At 41.6% G+C, this 23,075-nt stretch overlaps 1 protein-coding gene across 2 annotated transcripts in view; it reads left to right on the top strand.

Annotated features, from left to right (window-relative positions):
• Positions 1–23,075, top strand: part of TM9SF4 (transmembrane 9 superfamily member 4) — a 54,618-nt gene that overhangs the window by 6,000 nt on the left and 25,543 nt on the right. For both annotated transcript variants that reach the window (XM_082358849.1, XM_082358850.1), the window contains exons 2-3: positions 15,924–16,037; positions 20,329–20,428. In XM_082358849.1, coding sequence (XP_082214975.1) covers positions 15,924–16,037; positions 20,329–20,428 — 214 coding nt within the window. The remainder of the gene's footprint in view (positions 1–15,923; positions 16,038–20,328; positions 20,429–23,075) is intronic.

Here is a 23,075-nt window from a genome sequence, read left to right as displayed (position 1 = left end):
AGACGAACCATCTAAGCCTATTGCTTGGGCTAACTGAGAGTCCTTTTACAAATACCCAGGGGGAGAGAGAAGGTCAGTGCATTTTTTATGTCTTATTTCTGCACTTGCCAGCCTCAAGGTTTGGGTCTGGTTGTCTTTTGCTTGCTGAGGGTAGTTACTAGTTTCACCTGGACTTCCACAGTCTGCTGTGGATTGTTCCCTACCCCCAAAGAACAGTTTTGAGTCTTTTTGTGTGTCTCTGCTCAACAGCTATTCTGTGTCTCTGGGCTCTGAAATAAAGGCTACATTTCAGTCTCCTGTGGCTAATTTGGTTCTGGTTTGGCTTTTTTGCTTGTGTGATTGTTTTGGTTCATTTGTTTGTTTGTTTTTCTTCCTGAGGTCTTTAGCTCCATGGTGGCTGCTTGGTAAGTGGTCTTTGGCTGTCATTAGCTGTCCTTCATGTGTGGTTGCATTCTTACGGAGCTTTAACTGATTGGGTAACTGATTTCAGTTAACTGTTGGCAAACTGTGCCCCAAAGCCTTTTTCTTTTTCTTTTTCTTTGTTCTTCGAAGCCCTGGGGAGCAGTTACTGAGTGATGTTAAAATGGTGACTGTGTCTTTGAAAAGGAAAAAGAAGAATCTAGCTTACTCTTAAGGGAAGGTGCTGCTTTTGCAGCAGGAAAGGCATGGAATAGAAACCAGGAAGGCTGTTCAGATTGGCCAGACTATCGCTAGGTGATGCTGCTTGTGGGAAAGACGACTATAAGGCAGAGGGCTCCAGAAAACAAAAGGTTAACTTCTGCCCACAGAGAAATATGAGTGAATGAAATAATTTTCAGTTCTCAGGGGAAACTTCCTATTTTCTTTGGAAGAAGTTAATTGTTCATACCTTTCAAACTGGGTGGTGCAAATTTGGGTGGGGGGTGAGGGGTAATTTTTGGTCCTAGTAGTCCTTCATTGGGCTGTTGTTTAGGAGAATATTTTCTGCGTGCCCAGCCCCCAAGAATAAAGTAGATAGGGAGGGCAAGACCTTGATTCTTAGGCCTTTCGAGCTTTATAACTTTTCAGGTCACCCATATCTTTGCCAGTGATAGGGTGTTATATTACAGCACAAGGGCTTCTAGATTGCCATCACCTTGTTCCTTGACATGCTGCCTTTGCAGTCTTGTGACTTGGAAACCAAGTAAAGCAAAACAACGTTGAATGGACTGGTTCACCTCTCCTAGGACTCTGCTCCTTTCATGGCTCTGAACGTGCAGCAGATGTTTCCTAAATACTTAATTGGCTTTTCAAACTGAACCTCATGTGAGAGTTTCTGTGGTGATCAATTAAAAATTAAAAGAAGATATAAAGGAATTTCCCAAGAAGCAGGTACTTTGCTTCTCCCTAATTTCCTTACAGAAATGAAATATGGGTCAAACATCCTCTATGAGGCTGTCAGGGCTACAGAGGTAATTAAGTCAGATAATCACAAAAGTTGGAATGGGATCCAGTACAGGGGTCTTTATCAAGGGCCCGTGAACTTCTAGGTCCTTTGATCCTCTTGGAATCATACGTCAGATTCTGCATTTTGGAGTTTTTTTCTGGGAGCAGCGTCTATAGCTTTTTTAAGATTCTTAGGGGGATTTGCAACACTTCCCCAAGATTAAGAATTACTGATCTGGTCTGGTTACCCACACACCTGGCTCCAGAATCTCCTCTGCATCATTCTTACCTTGTAGCTCCCATTTTCTGCAACATCTTCGGGGGAACTTGCCCAAGTATTTTCAGAGGCAGCCTTCCCCTTCTTAAAGTGTCAATGTATTTATTTTGAATATAGGTAATCCATATACGTGGGAAAAAGTATGAAAGCTATAAATGAAAAGAAAGTCACTCAGCTACCCCACCATCCATTCATCAGGTATAGTCTTTGATTTTTAAAAAAATGTTTCTCCAGAACATCTTTATGCACATAAAACATCTATTTTTAAAAACCTTTTGTTATAAAATTTTTCCAACATACACAAAAGTAGAAGAAATAGTATAAAGAACCTCTATAACCCATTACCCAACTTCAACAATTACTATTATATTGCCAAACTTGTTTTGTCTATACCTCCCCCTAGCTGATTTTTTTTTTCCTTCAGGTTTATGAAGGTATCATTTAACACCATAAAATTACCCATTTTAAGTGTACAGTTCAGTAATTTTTCATATAGACTTATACAACCATCTTCATAATGACACAAAGTTTTAGACATTTCTTTCACCCCAACAAATTCCCTTACAGTCAAGGGATTGACACTTGCAGCCAATAATCCCTGTTTCCACAGCCAGCCAACCACTGATCTGCTTTCTGTCTCTATAGATTTGCGTTTTCTGTCTCTATAGATTTGCCTTTTCTGGGCATCTCATGTCAGTGAAATCATGTAGTACATAGACTTTCACATCTGGCCTCTACCTAGCATGATGTTTTTGAGGTTCATCCATGTTGTAACATGAATTGGTAGTTTTTATTGCTGAATTGTATTCCATTGTACAGCTATACTACATTTTGTTTATCCATTCACCAATTGATGGGTGTTTGGGTTGTTTCCAATTTTGGACTATTGTGATCAAAGCTGTTAGGAACGTTCATGTGCAAGTCATTGTATGGACATATATTTCCTTTTCTTTTGGGTAAATGCCTAGGATTGGAATTACTGGATAGTATGGTAAGTTTATGTTTAACTATTTAAAGATACTGCCAAACTTTATGTATTCTGGATGCAAGTCCCCTATCAGATATGTGATTTACAAAGGTTTTTCCCCTAGTCTGTGGCCTGTTTTTCATTTTCTTAATGATATCTTTTGAAGTATAAAAGTCTTAGATTTAGATGAAATTCAATTTATCAATTTTTTAAAATATAGATTGTGCTTTTGGTGTTGTATCTAAGACACCTTTGCCTAACCCAGGGGCACAGAGATTTTCTCCTAGAAGTTTTATCATTTTAGCTTTTCTATTTAGGTCTATGATCTATTTTTAGTTAATTTTTGTATATGATGTGAGGTTCCTTTTGCACTGTCCAGGTACCATTTGTTGAAAGGACTATCCTTTCCCTATTGAATTGCTTTGGCAACTTTGTTGAGAGCCAATTTACTGTAAATGCAAAGATTTATCTCTAGACTTTTAATTTTGTTCCATTGGGGGGTTTTTTTTGTTTTGTTTTGTTTTTTTATTTATTTTATTTATTTATTTTATTTTTGGCTATGTTGGGTCTTCGTCGCTGTGCACAGGCTTTCTCTAGTTGCGGGGAGCAGGGGCTACTCTTTGTTGCGGTGCACAGGCTTCTCATTGCAGTAGCTTCTCTTGTTGTGGAGCATGGGCTCTAGGCACGTGGGCTTCAGTAGTTGTGGCTCGCGGGCTCTAGAGCACAGGCTCAGTAGTTGTGGCGCATGGGCTTAGTTACTTCGCGCCATGTGGGATCTTCCTGGACCAGGGCTCAAACCAGTGTCCCCTGCATTGGCAGGCGGATTCTTAACCACTGCACCACCAGGGAAGTCCATGTTCCATTGGGTTTTATGCTTATCCTTACCACACTGTCTTGATTACTGTAGCTTTATAATTGCTTAGAAATTGTTAGTATAAATCCTCTAGTTTTGTTCTTTTTTGAAGTTGTTTTGGATATTCTGGGTCCTTTATGCTTCCAGGTAAATTTTAGGGTCAACTTGTCAGTTTCAACAAAAAAGCCTACTGGGATTTTGATAGGGATTGCACTGAATCTATAGATTAGTCCGGGGAGAATTGCCATCCTAACAATATTGTCTTCCAATCCAGTATGGAATGTCTCTCCAATTGTTTAGATCTTCTTTTGTTTTTCTTAGCAATGTTGTGTAATTTTCAGTGTACAAGTCCTTTTTGAAAACTTATTTCTAAATATTTTATTCTTTTTGAAGCTACTGTAGATGGAGCTATTTTCTTTTCTTTTTTTTTTTGGCCGCACCGTGCAGCATGCGGGATCTTAGTTCCCTGACCAGGGATCAAACCTGGTCCAGTAGTTAAGACTGCCAGGGAAATCCCTGGAATATTTTCTTAATTTTATTTTTGGATTGTTCATTGTTAGTGTCTAAAAATACAATTAATTTTTATGTATTGATCTTGTAGTCTGTGACCTGGCTCAACTTGTTTATTAGTTGTAGTTGTTGTTTTGTGGATTTCTTAGGATTTTCTAGATACAAGATATGTGATCTGCAAATAAAAGCACTTTTACTTTTTCCTTTTAATCTGGATGACTTTAATTATTAGCTTTAGTGCACATTATTTGCATTTATAGAACAATGTTGAATAGAAATGGCAAAAGTGGACATCCTTGCCTTGTTCCCCTTCTTAGGGGGAAGCATTCAGTGTTTCATCATCAAATATGATGTTGGCCGTGGGTTTTTCAAAGCTACCATTTATCTGATTGAGGAAGTTCTTTTTTATTCCTCGTTTGTTGAGAGTTTTTATCACGAATGTGTGTTGGATTTTGTCAAGTGCATTTTCTGCATCAGTTGTGATTATTGTATAGTTTTTGTCCTTTATTCTATTTATATGGTGTATTACATTATTTGATTTTCAGATATTAAGCCTACCTTGCATTCCTGGGCTAAACCCCACTTGGCCATGATGTGTAAACCTTTTTATATGTTGCTGGATTCAATTTACTAATATTTTGTGAAGGATTTTTCTGTCTGTGTTCCTGAGGAATATTTGTAGTTTCCTTTTCTTGTGATGCCTTTGGCTTTGGTACATTCTTTTAAAAAATTTATTCAGACAAATGAGATTATGCTATACATACACTGCTGTGCATCTTACTTTTTTTTTCTACTTAATATCTTATGTTAGCAGTCTTTTTTTTTTTTTTAATTTTTTTATTTTTTTAACTTTTTTTTTTTTTAATTAATAGCTACTTTTATTTATTTATTTATTTTATTTTTGGCTATGTTGGGTCTTGGTTTCGTGCGAGGGCCCTCTCGAGTTGCAGCAAGCGGGGGCCACTCTTCACTGCGGTGCGGGGGCCGCTCTTCATCGCGGTGCGCGGGCCTTTCACCATCGCGGCCCCTCCCACTGCAGGACACAGGCTCCAGACGCGCAGGCTCAGTAATTGTGGCTCGCGGGCCCAGTTGCTCCGAGGCATGTGGGATCTTCCCAGACCAGGGCTCGAACCCGTGTCCCCTGCATTAGCAGGCAGATTCCCAACCACTGTGCCACCAGGGAAGCCCAGCAGTCTTTCAATAATAATTCTACCTTCCATTTAAGTATATATTGTGCTAAATTGCCCTCCCCAAATTTACCTATATCTAGTGTATTCAGATGTTTTTTAAACTTTGTGACTCTGAAAGGTAAAAAAGATGTCATTATTTCCATTTACAGTTTTTAGATTATGAATGATGTTGAGCGTCTTTTTGTGTCTGACCATTTGAACCTTTTTCTTTTTAACTGCCCATTCTTATCCTTGTGGGTTATTTGTCCTTTATTGGTTTGTAAGAGCTCTTGGTGTATTGAAGAAATTAGTCCTTTGTCAGGTGTGTGGGAAATATTTTTATTCAAATTGTCTTTTTCTTTTTCTATGGTGATTTTTTTTTTCATTTTCTTCCTTCTTCCTTTATATTCTTTTTCTTAATAGCGTCTGGATTTTGTTTTCTTCTTAGAAAACTTTCCATGTCAAGATTGTTTAAAAGTATAGCTATATTTTCTTCTAATACTGCTCTTATTTCAGTTTGTACGTTGAAGTCTTTTCTGTCTTCTCCAATACCAGTTTGGATAGCTCTGTATTTTAATATTTAGTAGAACTCGTATGCCTTCATTATTTTTCTTTTCAAAATAATCCTGAAGTAAAGGATAAGTGTGAAACTGACTAGAGTGATTTGTTTATTGGTAGAAAAGCATTGAATTGGGGGAGGGACAAGGAAGACAAAGTATTGGAGAGGAAAAGAATTACCCGAGAGGGAGGGTAAAGGGAGACAAAAAGCAATTAATCTGTGCCATCAAGTTCTTTGGATACCTCGAATCATGACCTAAAATTATCTCTGAGTATGGCTCCCACAGTGGGGACAAACTTATGATCACTCAGCTCTGCCAGGTTTGGGACAGCTGGACTTCCTTTACTCTGCTGATAATTTGCTGTATGAACACGTCACTTCCCCTCTCTGGCCTCCTGGATTACTTGACCCTGAGGTTCTTCAAAAGATGTCTTTTTAAAATAAATAAATTTATTTATTTATTTATTTTTGGCTGCGTTGGGTCTTCATTGCTGCACTGGCTTCCTCTAGTTGTGGTGAGCGGGGGCTACTCTTCGTGGCAGTGCATGGGCTTCTCATTGCGGTGGCTTCTCTTGTTGCAGAGCACGGTCTCTAGGCACACAGGCTTCAGTAGTTGTGGCACGTGGGCTCAGTCATTGTGGCTCGTGGGCTCTAGAGCGCAGGCTCAGTAGTTGTGGCGCACGGGCTTAGTTGCTCTGTGGCATGTGGGGTCCTCCCGGACTAGGGCTTGAACCCATGTCCCCTCCATTGGCAGGCAGATTCTTAACCACTGCACCACCAGGGAAGTCCCAAAAGATGTCTTTATGGAACCCAACTCTGGGTGGAACTTTGCCTTGTTTTGTTCCACCTTTAGGTTGCTTGGGTTGATGGAATGTCCCATATTTTCAAGGGAATCATGAATTTCTTGAGTTTCACAGGAGGTAATAAGGCTTCTGGTTCACTCTCCTCACTAGGGTAGGGATATCCCCTTTCACCTCCTTCCTTGGTCACCTCCTTCTCTCTGATTTGCTCATGGTTATGGCCATTTCCTTAGCTAGATAACTCTCTTGTTGGAAGTTTCCTTAGATTGAGCATACATCTCCCTCCTTGCAGCGTACTCATTGGTCCTGCCTTCCAGTGCAACCCAGAGCAAAGCCACTCTGCCTTATCAAGCACACACTATGTGTACTTTACTTAATCCTTACCACCATCATCACTCAACCGCCCTGCCATGAGTTTAGTATTATTTTACTATTTTCTTATTACAAATAAGAAACCGGAGACTCAAAGAGTTTAAAAAACTTGCCCAAAGTCACACAGCTAGGAAGTGGTGGGTCAGGGCTTTGAATTCATATCTGTATGGCCCCCCAAAGCCTGTGCTTTTTCCACTACACCAGTGGTTCTCAAAGTGTGATCCCAAGACAAGGCCAGCAGTACCAGCATCTCCTGTGAACTTGTTAGAAGTGCAGATTCTCAGGCCCTGCTCCAGAGCTACTGAAAGAGACATTCTGGGGGGTTAGACCAGGAATCTGTTTTAATAATCCCTCCTGGTGATTTCCTTGCCTGTTCAAGTTTCAGAACCACTGCCTCCCATTCTGCTTCCCCACCTGGCTGCTGCTTCTGTTCATATCTGACCAAGAATTTATAGGTGACTTCTCTAGGGCTGGATATTACTATGTCTCTGGAGCAGAAATGTGCTGCACACACACACCTTTCCCCCGAACACATACGCACACGTACTCGGTAACCAGAGTCATTTTTAAAACTGCAGATATGATGTATCTCTTTCCTACTTAAAGTTCTTTAGTGTCTCCCCAATGCACTAAGGAGAAAGCCCAAACTCCTCAGTGTGGCTTTTGTGTGATGTATCCCTTACCCGTTTTCCAGTCTCCTGTCTACACAGACCTATTCATGCTTGCTACTCACATGAACTAGAAATGTTGTCATCACCTGGGAGCTTGTTAGAAATACAGAATCTCAGGCCCCACCCCAGACCTGCTGAATCAGACTCTGCATTTTAATAAGCCCTCCAGGTGATCTGTATGCACATTAAAGTTTGAGAAGCACCAGCCTACACCTCACCTGCCATAAACTCCTTATGGTTGCCCCCAGGCCCTTGTGCCTGTGTTTTGCGCTTTCTGGAACACTTCTCTCTTCCCTCTCCTTTCCCTTCAGGCCCTGGAGTAGGCTTGAGTTCTTAGATCTGCACCACATCCCTCTAAGACTGGGCTTGTTGCTGCTCCTTTGTACTTCTTAGCCTCTTAACTGATAGGTTAAGAGACTAGGCCCTCCCTAGCATCTGGGACGTAGTGTTGCCATTGGCTGATGACTTGTCTCTGTCCGCCAGCTGGCTGAAAGCTCCTCGTGGGTGTGCATTCTGTGAGGTTGGCACAGTGCCTGACATATAGTAGGTGTTCAATGTAGTGAGCTGATTTCTGTACTGGTTAGAGCATGGGCCTTGGAGTCAGACTGCTTGGGTATAAATTCTGACTCAGCTAGTGTTATACCGCCTCTCTGAGCCTCAATTTCCTCATCTCTGAAATGAGAATAGTAAGAGTCTCTATCTCATAGGATTGTTGTCAAGATTAATTGGGTTATTGCATGAAAAGAACCTAGAAGTGTGCCTGGCACGTAATCAGTATCCAGTAAATGTTAGCTGCCATTGTTATCGATATCACCATTACATGCTTATCATCTTTTAATGCAACTCACCTGCCTGAAAAGAGCATACCTGTTCCTGTACATTCTGATCTTGGGCAAGTTATATAATCTCAGGGTCTCAGGTTAATTGGCAATCATCTGGGAAATGGTGATAGAAATCCCCAGGTAGTTGTAGTTGCCTGAATCTTGTTTGTAAAGTGCTTAGCACAAAGCAGGGACTTGGTAAATGGAAGGAAGGGACTGTGCCACAGTGCCTTGTACTTACTTTTAGGTGCTCAGTGACTCTGTGGCTTCTTGTTACTTTTTAATGTTGTTTTCCGCCAGGGTGAGTATTTTCTTTGTTGTTATGTCTTTTTGTTTGTTTGTTTTTTGTGTCTACTTGCTCCATTGGTTTGAGACTTTGGAACAAAAGGGTATTGAAGTCTTTCAGGATTTGCTTTCAATTTCTCTGCAACCTGAGCTCTCATGGAGCCCTTGAGTTCCCCAGGGCAGTGTCTCTCTGCTAAGATTGGAGGATTCTGTTTCAAAAGAACTGGAGTAACTTCTTAGATTTAATTGTCTTGATAACCATAAGAGATTGTAATCTTCTGCCCTGGCTTCACATCACATATCAGGTAAGGCAAAAAAGTCTGGACTCTGGCTTCCTAGGAAGGGAAATTTAGAGCACATATATATTTTAAAAAATTTTATTGAACTATACTTGATTTACAATGTGTTAATTTCTGCTGTACAGCAAAGTGACTCAGTTATACATATATATACATTCTTTTTCATATTCTTTTCCATTATGGTTTAACACAGGATATTGAATATAGTTCCCTGTGCTATACAATAGGACCTTGTTGTTTATTCATCATATATATAATACTTTGCACCTGCTAATCCCAACCTCCCAATCCTTCCCTCCCCCACCCTGCCTCCCCCTTGGCAACCACAAGTCTGTTCTCTATATCTGTGTGGAGTCTGCTTCTGTTTTGTAGATAGGTTCATTTGTGTCGTATTTTAGATTCCACATATAAGTGATATCATACAGTATATGTCTTTCTCTTTTTGACTTACTTCGCTTAGTATGATAATCTCTAGATCCATCCATGTTGCTGCAAATGGCATTATTTCATTCTTTTTTATGGCTGGGTAATATTCCATTGTATGTATATGTGTGTGTGTGTGTGTGTGTGTGTGTGTGTGTGTGTATACACACACACACACACGTATGTATTTACCACATCTTCTTTATCCATTCATCAGTCAATGGACATTTAGGTTGTTTCCATGTCTTGGCTATTGTAAATAGTGCTGCTGTGAACATAGGGGTGCATGGATCTTTTCAAATTATAGTTTCGTCTGGATATATGCCCAGGAGTGGGATTGATGGATCATATGGCAACTCTACTTTTAGTTTTGTGAGGAACCTCCATACTGTTTTCCATAGTGGCTGCACCAGTTTTCATTCCCACCAGCAGTGTAGGAGGTAGAACACATATATTTTTGATAAGCAAGAAATACTGATGTTAACTGTGGGCTTTTCATTCGTGGCCTTTATTGCGTTGAGGTAAGTTCCTTTTATACTTTTTTTTTTTTGAGAATTTAAATCATGAATGGATTTTTTTTTTTTTTTGCCTGCATTGGGCCTTCGTTGTGCGCAGGCTTTCTCTAGTTGCGGCGAGCGGGGGATACTCTTCATTGCGGTGTGCGGGCTTCTCATAGCAGCTGCTTCTCTTGTTGTGGAGCACGGGCTCTAGGCGTGCGGGCTTCAGTAGTTGTGGAGCGCGGGCTCAGTAGTTGTGGCACATGGGCTTAGTTGCTCCGTGGCACGTGGGATCTTCCTGGACCAGGGCTCAAACCCGTGTTCCCTGCATTGGCAGGTGGATTCTTAATCACTGCTCTACCAGGGAAGTCCATGAATGGATGTTGAACTTTGTTAAATGCTTTTTCTGTGTCTATTGAAAAGATTATGTGATTTTTTCTTTCGTTTTGTTAATGGAGTTTATCACATTGATTGATTTGCGTTTGTTGAACCATCCTTGTATCACAGGGATAAATCCCACTTGATCTTGGTGTATGCTCCTTTTAGCAAGATGTTAAATTCAATTTGCTGGTATTTTATTGAGGATTTTTGCATCTGTGTTCATCAAGGATATTAGCCTATAGTTTTCTTTTCTTGCGGTATCTTTGTCTGATTTTGGTATCAGGGTGATGCTGGCCTCATAAAATGAGTTTGGAAGTGTTCCCTCTTGTATTTTTGGAAGAGTTTAAGGATTGGTATTAACTCTTCTTTGAATGTTTGTTAGAATTTACCTTTAAAGCCATCTAGTTCTGAACTTTTCTTTGTTGGGAGGTTTTTGATTACTGATTCAGTCTCCTTTTTATTCAATTTGTTGACCTATAATTGTTCACAGTAGACCCTTATGATCCTTTTTGTTTCTTAGGCATCTGTTGTAATGTCTACTCTTTTATTTCTGATTTTATTTATTTGAGTCTTTTTCTCCTTAGGGTTGCTAAGGGCTTGTCAGTGTTTTCAAAAAACCAACACAGTTCTGGGTTTTTTTTCCTATTTTTTAACATTCTCTTTTCAATTTATTTCTGCTCTAATCTTATTATTTCCTTACTTCTGCTAACTTGGGCTTAGTTTGTTCTTTTTCTGGTCCCTTGAGATGTAAGGTTGGGTTGGTTGTTTGAGGGTTTTTTTTTAATGTAGGCATTTATCACTATAAACTTCCTTCTTAGTACTGCTTTTGTTGCATTTCGTAAATTTTGGCATTTTGTATTTTTATTTTCTTTTGTTTAAGGTACCTTTAAAATTCTTGTTCAACTTCCTCTTTGATCTAAGAGGGTGTTGTTTAGTTTTCACCTGTTTGCAGATTTTCCCATTTTCTGCTGTCATTGAGTTCTAGTTTCATTCCTTTGTGGTCAGAAAAGATACATGGAATGATTTCACTCTTTTCAAATTTGTTAAGACTTGTTTTGTGACCTAACATGTGGTCTGTCCTGGGGAATGTTTCATGTGCACCTGAGTAGATGTGTATTCTTCTGCTGTTGGGTGGAAGGTTCTATATATGTCTGTTAGGTCCATTTGGTCTGTAGGGTTGTTCAAGTCAGCTGTTTAACAGTTTTCTATCTGGATGTTCTATCCAGTATTGTAATTGGGATATTAAAGTCCCCTACTATTATTGCATTGCTGTCAATTTCTCCCTTCAGATCTGTCAATATTTGCTTTATGTATTTAGGTGCTCTGATGTTGGGTGCATATATATTTATAATTATTTTATCTTCCTATTGAATTAACCCTTTTGTCATCATATAATGACCTTCTTTGTGTCTAGGCACAGCTTTTGACTGAAAGTCTATTTTGTCTGATATAAGTATAGCTACTCCTGCTTTCTTCTGGTTATTGTTTACATGGAACATCTTTTTCTGTCCTTTCACTTTCATTGTGTGTGTCTTTAGATGTGTCTCTTGCAGGCGGCATATCACTGGATCTTGTTTTTTTATCCATTCAGCCACTCTGTGTCTTTTGATTGGGAATTTAATCCATTTACTCCCCAGGTTATTCTAATGTGCATCAGGGTTGAGAACCAGTATCCTAGATGTACAGATAGGGTACAGAGGTAATAGATGTCTCAGGGATTCTCACAGTAGGTCCTTGGACAGCTGGAAAGGTGGGAGGTGTCAAGAACTCCTTAAATTTGAGGATTTGAAAAAAATCAGTTATCAAGGGGATATAGCAAAGATTAAGAACTGTAGTATTCAACCTGTATGTGAATGGATGATTTTATATTTTTATAGATCAGAGGTTAGTTGATGCTTATTGTTAGCCTGTTTGATAAGGATTTGTTGAGTACTCACATCAACAAAGCCAGACAAGTGATTAGTGCAGGTGGAGAGATGGCAGATACTTAAACCATAATACAACATGAAAAGTGCTATAGTAGGGCCTTAAACAAGTACAGATTTAAATACTTGTCAAATAACTTAAGCAGCAGTCTTTGAACATGTATAGATGTGAACGTTCATTTGGGTGTTGGGTAGTTTCCAATTTCTTGCCTCTAGTGTCATCATAGAGATATTTGCCAAGTGCCTTGAAAAATAGGAGGAAAGAGGATAATTCCTCCTGTGGGGATCTGAGGGGTTCTTGAAGGAAGCAACATTTCAACTGGACCTCCAAGTGTAGGTAGGACTTGAATTAGGTAGGGGCAAGTGTCAGAAACAGCCTGAGCAAAGACCTTGAAGGCATCCTCACCTGGGCAAGTCTGCTTGCCAAGGGCAGAGACAAACTTGGGGTCTTCCTGAAGGCTTAGAAAGAAAAGGTGGGAGGTGCTGATGGAAAGGCATCTTGGGGCCAGCAGGTAGAGTTCATTCCATACCAAGCTAGAATTGCTCTAACCTAGGCGTTCAGAACAGTGATGTTTTCTTTTGCCTAATTTATTTTATTATTTTTCTTAAGTGGTATAAATAGGTATAATCCCCAAAGAAAAACTAGAAAATACAGATATGCAAAAAAGGAAAACATCACTTCATTTTCTCAAACATAACTTTAAAAAAGAGGGGCTGAGCAGGGTTCTATCCCCTGCTTTTTCTACATAAATCTAAAGCTTGAATATTCCTACTCAAGAAGTATATCATCATGTTTAATGACTACATAAAAGGATAAGTGGTTACACCATAGTTTAACCCATTCCACTAATATTGGGCATTTTATTATTGTAAGTTGTGAACTATTTCACTATTTTAAATAACCCTGTGGTGAACATCCTTTTATGTACATTTTGGCATATTTGTCATATTTTTCTTAACATGTCTAGAAGTAGAATTGCAGGGTCAAAGAGTATGCACTTCTGGGGGACTTTTTTGAGGGGAGGATTTTGATGGCGTCAAATTGCCCCCCAGAAATGTTTCAGTTTATAATCCCTCCAGCCATATGAAAATATCGAAACAGTGACATTTTAATATCTAAAACTAACAGTATCATCTTGGTATAGTCATTAATTCTAAACTGAACTTCTGAATTGCTTTTGGTTGCCAACTTATATTATTCAAAAATTCTAGCATATTGTGGAAATAATTCTTTGCCATTTTTCATCTGTTGATCCTTCCTCTAAGATAAATTGATTTGTGATTTGTTGATAGTATCTATGTGTGAGGATTGTCTGTTTTCTGCATCATTTTTCAAAAATTTAGAGTTGGGTTATTATTTTTAAATGATTTTTGGCTGACATTTGATGTCAGAAATAGAGGGTTTGTCTTCCTTGCATTTAGTTAACTGGAATTCAGGTTCAAAGAGGAATTTGAGGAAAACAAAGGACAGAATTTATTTCTCTCACACAAAGCACTCACTCTAAGGACTGCCCAGTGAGGCCTAGCAAAGAGGGAGGGCTAGAATCTTCTGATGACTGGTCAAGTGGAGGAAATCCTCCACTTGATGGAGAGGAAATCAGAAGCTGTAACCAGCCCACAGTCAGTAGGCTTTCTCTCACAGAAAGAAAGAATAAAAATCTGTTTGTTGTTGCTGTATCAAGGCAAACCCATGCTACTAAAGGCTTCCCTTTGTACATGCATGGAATATCTCCAGAGGGATTTTCAAGGAACTGTTGCTAGCAGTTGTCTGTGGGGAGCTGAAGAGAGAGGAAGATTTATTTTTCATGGTTATACCCATTTGTACTGTTTGAATTACTGGATTGGCCAAAAAGTTTGTTCGGGTTTTTCCATAATCTTCGTGAATATTTACTGTATATGTTTTGTTTTTTCAAAACTTTTTTAAACTAGTTATTTTTTTAAAAGCCTCTCTTACCCATGGTTATGTAATATGTTAACATTAGAGGAAAGTGGGTGAAGAGTATATGGGAACTCTCATAGTATATTCTGTAAACCTAAATTTATTTAAAAATAAAAAGTTAAAAAAAATGATAGAAGCGGGGAACATACTGACTTCCTATACAGAATCCTACCCCATGAGACATTTTTCACCTTTTTGTCTTGTCATTTCTTTTAAAGATCTTGCTTTCACCCCTAATTCTGCTGACCTTGTGATTACCAGATTCAATACAACTGTCTTAGCCATTTTTCACTGTTTTTGTTGGGGTCAGACTATTATTTCATATTTCGTAATGCACATCAGCTGACAGATACTTATAAACATCACAGCAGATCAGAGGAAAGCACTCTATGAATATATTGCTTTTAAGAGTTTGACCAGGCTCTGTATCTAAACTAGTGCACAAGCTCAGAACCTTAAACTTTGAAAGCCAGTTTTCCTCAACTTGTGCTCCTGGTAAAAATACAGATGAGTCTACATTTTTGGCAAGCCCCCTGAGTGAGTGATTCTGATTCCCTATAACACTGAGTTCCAGAAAGAATCGTCTGAGAGTGTGTGTGTGTGTGTGTGTGTGTGTGGTGGTGATGGTGACTTGAAGGATGCGGGGACAAGGTGATCAGGAGGCTGTGGCCAGTGTCCGATGGGAGGAAATGAGGGTCTGAAATGCCACAGCGGTAAAAGGGGTGGAGAGAGAAGGCAGATGCAGCCGCGCAATTGAGTTGGTGATCCAGGTGTGTGGACGACAGTTCCTTGTTCAAGTCAGGCAGAGGGAAAGAAGCTCTTCTAGTACCTTGAGGGGGCGAAGCATATTAATGAAGGGAAAGAGATGCTTTGATGGGGTACTTCTTGAGGTGGGTAATTGATCTTTCTTGCCTTTGATTACCAGGTGCCAGGCACTGGGGACACAGTCCCTGCTCCCACAGAGATTACATTCGAGTGAAGGGAGACAGATAATACACAAGTAAACAGATACATATGTCCATGTCAATTAGCTAAGTCCACGAAGAGAAGTGGAGTAAGGGGTTGGAGAATGGGTAATAGGAGCCCTGAGGAGGCCATTTCAGACGGGCTAGTCAGTGGAGGCTTCTCTGAGGAAGTGACATTTGAGAGAGACCTGAATGAAATAAGGGATGAGACATGACCCAGGCAGGCACCTGTGGGAAGGGCATTCTGACGGAGGGAGCAGTGAAGGTGATGGCCCTGAGGGGGTGGAGAAGGACTTGCTGTCAGGAGACAACAAGAAGGCTGGTGTAAACGGAGCTGAGGAGGCAGAGGATGGGAGGCGGTGGGGTCAGGACAATTTTGGAGACGGTTTGTAGGAAAATGTATTGGTAACATAGGAGCTTTCTGACAAAGCAAGCCTGTTGCTATGTAGAGAAATGGGAATTCATGGGACACTGTGGAGCTTTGTTTCCTGCTGGCCCAAAAGGCAGTGATACGTGTGACATGATGAAAGGAACATTGCTCGAAGAGTGGGGAGCCGTGGCTCCTGTATTAGTCTGCCCTTTTGCCCTGCTGTTAATTACTGCACTCAATCTGTGGCTCGTTTCTGGAAGTGCAGGATCAGTGCCTCATCGCACCGTTGGGGACATTTAGAGGGTAGCCCTTGGGGGGCCTCAGGCTTCTCAGCGTGGGGATGAGACTGCGTCAGTTAAAGCAGATGTGACAGTGCCCCAGAGGGTTGTTCACCTCTTTCCCCCATTCCGACTGCCACCTCTCTTCTTCCAAGCAGGATTGGTTGCCGTGGTCCCTGCTGCTTCTCTCTCTCACGTGTGATACAGGGGCCTTCTATGTTCCTGGGGTCGCACCAATCAACTTCCACCAGAACGACCCTGTAGAAATCAAGGTAAGTGCGTTCCTGGTCTGCGGGAGCCTCTGTGCTGGGCAACCTGGCCAGAGGACTGTGGTGAGCTGGTCACATCCCTCCTGTGGTTGCAGAGAACCCAGGCCAGTGCTGCTTAGCCTGGGAGGAAGAGGATTCACTGCGCACGGCTGGGGCGGAAGTGGTGTCCCTCGGGCCCCGCAGTGCCGGGATCTCCGCCTCTCCTCTCTCTCTGCCTCTGGCTGTCTCTGCGTCTCTGCCTGTATGAGTGCATTCTCTCTCTCTCTGTCCCTCTCTCTCTTTCTCTTTGGCTCTGGCTCTGTTTCTGGTTCTTCTTGTGTCTTTGTTTCTCTCTCACTTTCACTCGCTTCTGTGTCCATCTCTTTCTGTGTCTCCATCTCTCTCAACCTGCCTCCTTCTCTGTGACATCTCTGCCTCTCTCCGTCCTCCTCTCTGTTACCGGCTTTCTCTGCATAATTCATATCATCTGTGTATACGCAGCCTATTATGACCTTTTTTTTAAATTTTAGCTTCTGCCAGGATTCTCCAGTTCAGTATTTCCAAACGGTGCACTGCATATCTGAGTGGTGGTATATGAGATGATTTTAAGTGGCTGACACGTATGTTTTATTTTAATAGCTGTTTTCTTTTAATAATACTAGAAAATATAGCCATTACTTCAACTCATGATTTCATGGCTGTCGTTGGTTTTCCATTTTTAATAGTGTTAAAATGTTTGCTTCTTAAATAAAGGTATTTACCTGAAAATGAATCATATCCAAGAAAATAGCAGAATAAGTGGTAAGTAGATAGGGCAAGTAGGTACATGAGTGATTAGGATTTGAAAGCGTTGCCCTAAATCAGAGTCCAGAAGAACATCCAACTGGGCCACCTCACCTTTTCAGCCTAGATGCCCACCTGTGGGTCAGTCACCTGTGACAGGGTTATGGGAGAGTCCTTTAAAATATGGTTGATCAGGGCAGTGGGCAGACTGGCACGTTGATTAATGACTCGGACTCTTGCTGGCATTCTCAGAGCCCTAAACACGGCTGAGGGTTGGTGGTGGATCTTCTTGGATCTCATTTCCCAGGAAACAAACTCTAAGGTGGAGATTTGGTGCAAGAGATTTATTGACTAGGCGCTCAGGGTCGGCAATTGGGAGGGAGTAAGGGAAGCAGGACTGGGCAGAGGGAGATATTAAGCTGTGATACAACAGAGTCCTGTGGAAGGCTCTGGAACTGGAGTGGCCAGCTGCAGAGTTCTCCCACATTGAGGCGAGAGGACTGGCCACCAGACAAGGGGTGTGACCTTGTACCAGAGCTCCCAGCTATAGGAACTCCTCTCTACCATCACCCGAATATAACCACCCTTAATACTTTGGGTTATTTTTCTTAGTCTTTTTTTCTGTGCAGTGTTTACAGTGTAGGGTACTCGGCATTCTCACACTTCCATAAACCCCCAGCTTCTTGACTACCACATTGGTCCCCCATAGGCAAAATAACGTACAGTTGAAGTTTTTAAGTAGTCCTTCAAATCCTTAGTGATTCTGTACAAAGGACTAGCAAAACTTATAAAGTAATGAAAATAAATTCTGCTCCTAAAATGTACATTTCTTGTTGATGGGAACCACATCTTTACTGGTCTGTGCAAAAGCAAAGCAGTGAGATTGTGTGAAAATAAAGTTTTTATCCTGTCCTAAGCATCACAGTGTTCAAAAGGGGGAACAGAAGCCCAGGAAATCACAAAGGGCCATCCACCTGACATGCTGTCATGTACATGTGCCTTTGTTTGCCACCACATTTTGGGCATTTACAAAATTACCAATTGCTACATGTCATGCTTATTTGGGGCATTAGATGCAAGCAACTTTTCATTATCCAGGGGGAGTTAACCAGTTTAGAGGTTAAAAATATAATACATTTGTGGAAAAACGAAAACTACCACGAATCAAGTTCTACAAGGGCTGGGATATTATCTTTCTCGGTTACTGCTGCGTCACCAGCTTCTAGTACATAGCCTGGTAGGGTGGATACATACATATGATCAATGACTATTAGAAAGTGTCTGCATTTAGAACTGTGTAGTAGTAACAAGCAAATGCGCCGTTCCATGTGTTGCATTACTGTGAGCATCCCTCTTCCTTGGAAGTCAGACTTGTAATTTTCGGGAACAATAATTAAAGTCACCTTTATTGAGGATTATTTACATGCCAGGCATTACGCATGGCTTAGCTCAAGATGCCCCCCAAGAGCCCTGTGAGGCAGATACTGTATGTTTTAGGGATTTACTGAACATTTTACAGTTATGGAAACTGAGGCCCGAGGAAGTGAACCAACTTGCCCAAGGTCACATTGTGAGGGAGACATAGGGTTAGTTCAGAGCCCGGCTCTTAACCGCCGCAGTACCCTTCCTCCCAGTGCCTCTGCCAGAAGCCCCCTCCAGAGCAAAGCTTGTGGCATGGGGAGGACAGTGTAGTTCTGGCTTCAGTCCTGCCAAGCGGGGCATGTGAGAGCGTACACCTTGGGTGGGAAGGGAGAGGGCAGGAGGGGACATAAAGGTGAGACTCAGTTTCTTTGTAATGTGGATTCTTTTTTGATTGTCCAGAAGGAGAGAAAGCTAAGAAACGCAAAATAACAGGCTGTTATAACAGACAATAACTTTTTGGTCATTTTGCCTCAAGCAGTTCATGAAATGCTTAATAGAGGTCCCCCGTCCTTCAATCCAACATCTAAAAGCTCTGAAACTTAGAGTTTTTCTAAACTCATTGTAGGCGAGACCTGACCTGAACTGTTTATTAACTTTATTTTTCCCACTTAGTATGAATATTTTTGCATTTCCTTGTCATTGAATGTGGGGTACTGCTCCAGACCCAGCTGGGGGGTGTTATAAAACCCATGGTTTTATAATATACCACATTGCTCTTTTAAAATTAGAAAAATTCCTAATTCCAAAGCAAGAGTTTTAAGTAAGGATTGTGGACCTGGATTCTAAAAATTATTTATACTTTCAGATGGTGTATGAGGAATGGTTAATAGTTTTTAAATAGCAAAGATAATTTTAGTTGCATTTAAGTTAAAATTTGGGACTTCCCTGGCTGTCCAGTGGTTAAGACTTCGCCTTCCAATGCAGGGGCTGCGGGTTTGATCCCTGGTCAGGGAGCTCAGATCCCACATGCCTCGCCGCCAAAAAACCAAAACATAAGACAGAAGCAGTATTGTAACAAATTCAATAAAGACTTTAAAAATGGTCTACATCAAAAAAATCTTTAAAAAAAAAAAAAGGTCCACATCAAAAAAAAAACTTTAAAATAATTAATTTTTTTTTTTTTTGCAACATTTTGATTGGTTCTATTTTATCCATGTTTTAGGGAGTTGTCTGTGGCTGTCACTGTTTCCAGAGCTGCATTCTGTGTTCTTGCATCACTTCCTAAATGTTCTTCTTCATGGTCTTCTTAAACTTCGTCTTTGATGGTTGCATAATATTTAATTAAACGAATATATTGTGGTTTATTGACCAATTTCCCATTATGGGGCTTTTAGCTGTTTTTCCATTTTTTTCTCTCTTTTTTCATTGTGCAAACATTTATTGAGCATGTACTGTGTACCTAGATCTGTAGGCATGGTGGTTACATAGGTAAGCGAGACACATATGGTCCTTGCCCTCATGGAGCTTAATCTTAAATTCTAGTAGGGGAGACTGATTTCTCTGGAAAACAAAAACAAAAACATAAAATAATTACATTTTATCAGACGTGCTACAAAGATAACTAGAAGTGTTGAAATACAGAAGATGAGGGAATTCCTTTGATAAGATGATTAGGAAAGGACTCGAAGGTGAGGGGATTTAAGCTGAGACCAAATGTGAGAAGGAGGCAGCGAGTCGGACAGAGAGGAGCAGGTTGAAAGCCTGAAGCAGGAGAGGGCTGGCCGGGCTCAGGGAACTAGAGGCAAAAGACCACTGTGGTTAGGAATAGGAGGGAGCTCTTTGTTCCTGAAGTTTCTTCCCTTATTTGGAGTTATTTCCTTAGGAAAGATGCCCAGAAGTGAAATTATAGGGTCAAAGGATATCAGCATGTGAAGGACTCTGAGTATGTATTGGATTTGGTTGTGATTTTAAACAAAATCTATAATGTAATCTAAAACTAGTGAACTGTGAAATAATTGTATAGTATACCAGAGTTGTGTCTGCTGTGGTTAGTTTGCTTATTAGGTAATAATGCCGAGTATACTAAAGATGAGTGGGTACCAGGGAGGATTACTGGAACAGTCATCTTGATTTCTGGGTTGAGGAATAATGGCCTCTCTTCTCCCACTAGGCTGTGAAGCTCACCAGCTCTCGCACCCAGCTGCCTTATGAATACTACTCACTGCCCTTCTGCCAGCCCAGCAAAATAACCTACAAGGCAGAGAATCTGGGTAAGTTCTTCTCTCACACTGCTGTCACGCTATCCCAAAGAGGAACCCAGATCTTTTCATAATGTTAATAGCAGTTAACCCTTATATAGCACCTACCGTGTGCTGCACAACATTCTACATAGTTTATATACAGATTAGCTTATTTAATCCTCATAACATCCTGAAGGAGGTAGTTGTGGTGTTTATTCCCATTTTACAGGGTAGGTGACTTGCCTCTGGTTATACTGTTAATTAATGGCTAAACTGGGCTTGGAATCCATGTAGTCAGGCTTCAGAGCTGGAGCCCTTAGCTACTGCTCCGACTGGCTCTCCTTGATTTCTAGATATCCCCTTCTGTTTCTTGCGGCTTCTGTAACCTGTTCTGCTTTTAATTAAAAGAATGAGTGATTATCTCTGGCCCTAATGGAAGCAGGGACATCACCATAGTTCTTGCTAAGCTGTGCAGGCCTTGCCTCAAATAATGTGTGAAGCACCCAGTGCAGTGTCTGGCATGTGTGTTCATAAATAGCAGCCATTTTATTTTAATTCAGATAATTCTTTGCTGGAATTTCAGGCTTAAAGGAAAAGACATTTGGTGGCCTCTATTGAGGACATGATTATTAGTACATACTCTGCCATCTCAGTGTTAAGTCCCGGAGATAAAAACTTGGAAGGATGCCCTCCCTGACTTCAAGGAACTTAAGAGACTTTCCTGTTCTCTTATAGCTTAGGGAGGGGAAAGGAGAGAACTGGCTCTTGAGCAGTCCCCTGAAAGGGCTGCCTTCTCCATCGGGGCTACCCATGGCTCAGATGTTTCCAGAACCCCTAGCCAACAGGTGTACCTACTGCCAGGTATTGGATGTCCCAGACCAGCTGGGGCAGGCCTCGACCAAAAGCAGGCAGCACCGCCAGTCCCGAAGTCTCGCCTTGTGCAGTTGGACGGAGGTCGGTCTCGGGGCCTGGACTGCTCCTGCTGCCTGCCGCTTACCCTTCTTTTCTCTCCACACCATGCCGTGCCCTGGCCACCTTGCCGCTGCTGGGAAGCCTGACCTGCTGTGTCCTCGAGACCCCTCACAGCAGCTCCTCCCTTCCCCTGTGAGCTGGTGTGGCTTCATCTACAGCCCAAGGCTGAGCATTTGGGCACCCCTCAGTGTGATGCTGCGTGACCTTAACCTCCGTGAAGCTGGGGAATGTTCCTGCCTCATAGAAATGGAAACTTCCGTGTACAAAAGTTATCCTGCCACAGTGTATCTCATTCCAGCTTTGTGTGGTGCCTCCCTCTGTGGCCTAGGGGCTCTTTGAGCAGCGGGATCATGTCTTACATGTCTCTCTCTGCCACTTCTGACCCAGTGTCTGACACATAGTTGTCATTCAGTAAAAGTTATTGTCCTCCCTGAGTGGAGCAGAAACAGCCTTGATTGAGTGCCTGTTGGGTCGCAAGCCTTGTACTCTACGTCCTCATCATCATCACTGTTAATACTTAAAGGGCTCTAACAATGAGCCGGGCATTGTTCTAAGCACGTCTGTGCTTACCTTAGTTAATTCTCACAACAGCCCTCTGAGGTAGCTACTCTTACTATCCCCTTATCACAGATAAGGGAAGTGAGGCACAGGAGGTGAAGTCACTTGCTACAGGTCACTCACCGAGTTGGTGGCAGAGCCCAGGAACTCTGGCTTCAGGGTCCATAGCCTTAAGCAGTACACTCTGCGCACTGTCTTACTTGGTTCCGACTGTAACTCAGCAAAGCCAGGTATGATGGCCCCCATGCCATAGTAGAGGGCACAGTAGCTTCAGAGGTTTGAAAAACTTGCTTGTGGTCACATAGTCAATGGGTAGAGAAATTGAGATCTTAACCCAGGTTTTTTAACTCTAAAAACAGAATTCTTTCTGTTGTCCAGACTGCCTTTTCCAGAAAGGTTCATTTGGGCTGTCCAAGGGCTGTGCTCCTGATTATCATGTTGGTGGAGATTCATATCGTGGCGGGGGTGGGTGGGGGCATGTCTGCGGCAGAAGTACTGGAATATAACATCAGACTCGCTTAGAGGGTCCACTCAGCTTGTTGCTCGTTTAGTGTGGCTGGCTGTCTGCTCCCAGCTTTAAAAATTAGAATGAATACTTCCGTATTAGAAGTGAGCTGTTCCAGGCCAGTATGTCCTCTTTCTTAGTTTAAATGTATCAATAATTTCTAAATATCAAGAAATGATACCCACCTTACTTGATCTTCAGCCCTGTTCCTCTCTCTGTATGTTCTTTCTTTCCTCAAGTGAGTTCCTTATTGACCTTACTGAAAAGAAGTGAGTGGTAGGGCATGGTGTAGAGGAAAGAGCCCAGGGGCTTAGCACTACCACAGTCACTGTCATAGGCTAGTCACTATCTGGGTCTGGTTCTCAGCATTGTCATCTGTAAAATGGCAGAGGATGACCCAGATCATTTCAGCAGTGGACCATGCAGATATCTTATTTGGTGTTCTTGCCCTCCCACTGGCCAGTCCATCCCTGGGTTTTGCATACTCACCTGCATAACTAGCCTTCTAAAGGAGGGAGAAAGTGGGGGAGAGGTGTAGAGACCTTCATCCAGGCCCCTTTTTACCCTCCCCCCTCTCCTGAGTGGCCTCATCCACACTTGTCAGAGTGCTACTTTGCACAGCTGAGTGGTTCTCCCCACTGT

The sequence above is a fragment of the Balaenoptera borealis genome (assembly GCF_965194805.1).
Source record: "Balaenoptera borealis genome assembly, chromosome: 16".
Lineage (NCBI taxonomy): Eukaryota > Metazoa > Chordata > Mammalia > Artiodactyla > Balaenopteridae > Balaenoptera > Balaenoptera borealis.
This window is presented reverse-complemented; position numbering and strand designations above follow the sequence as displayed.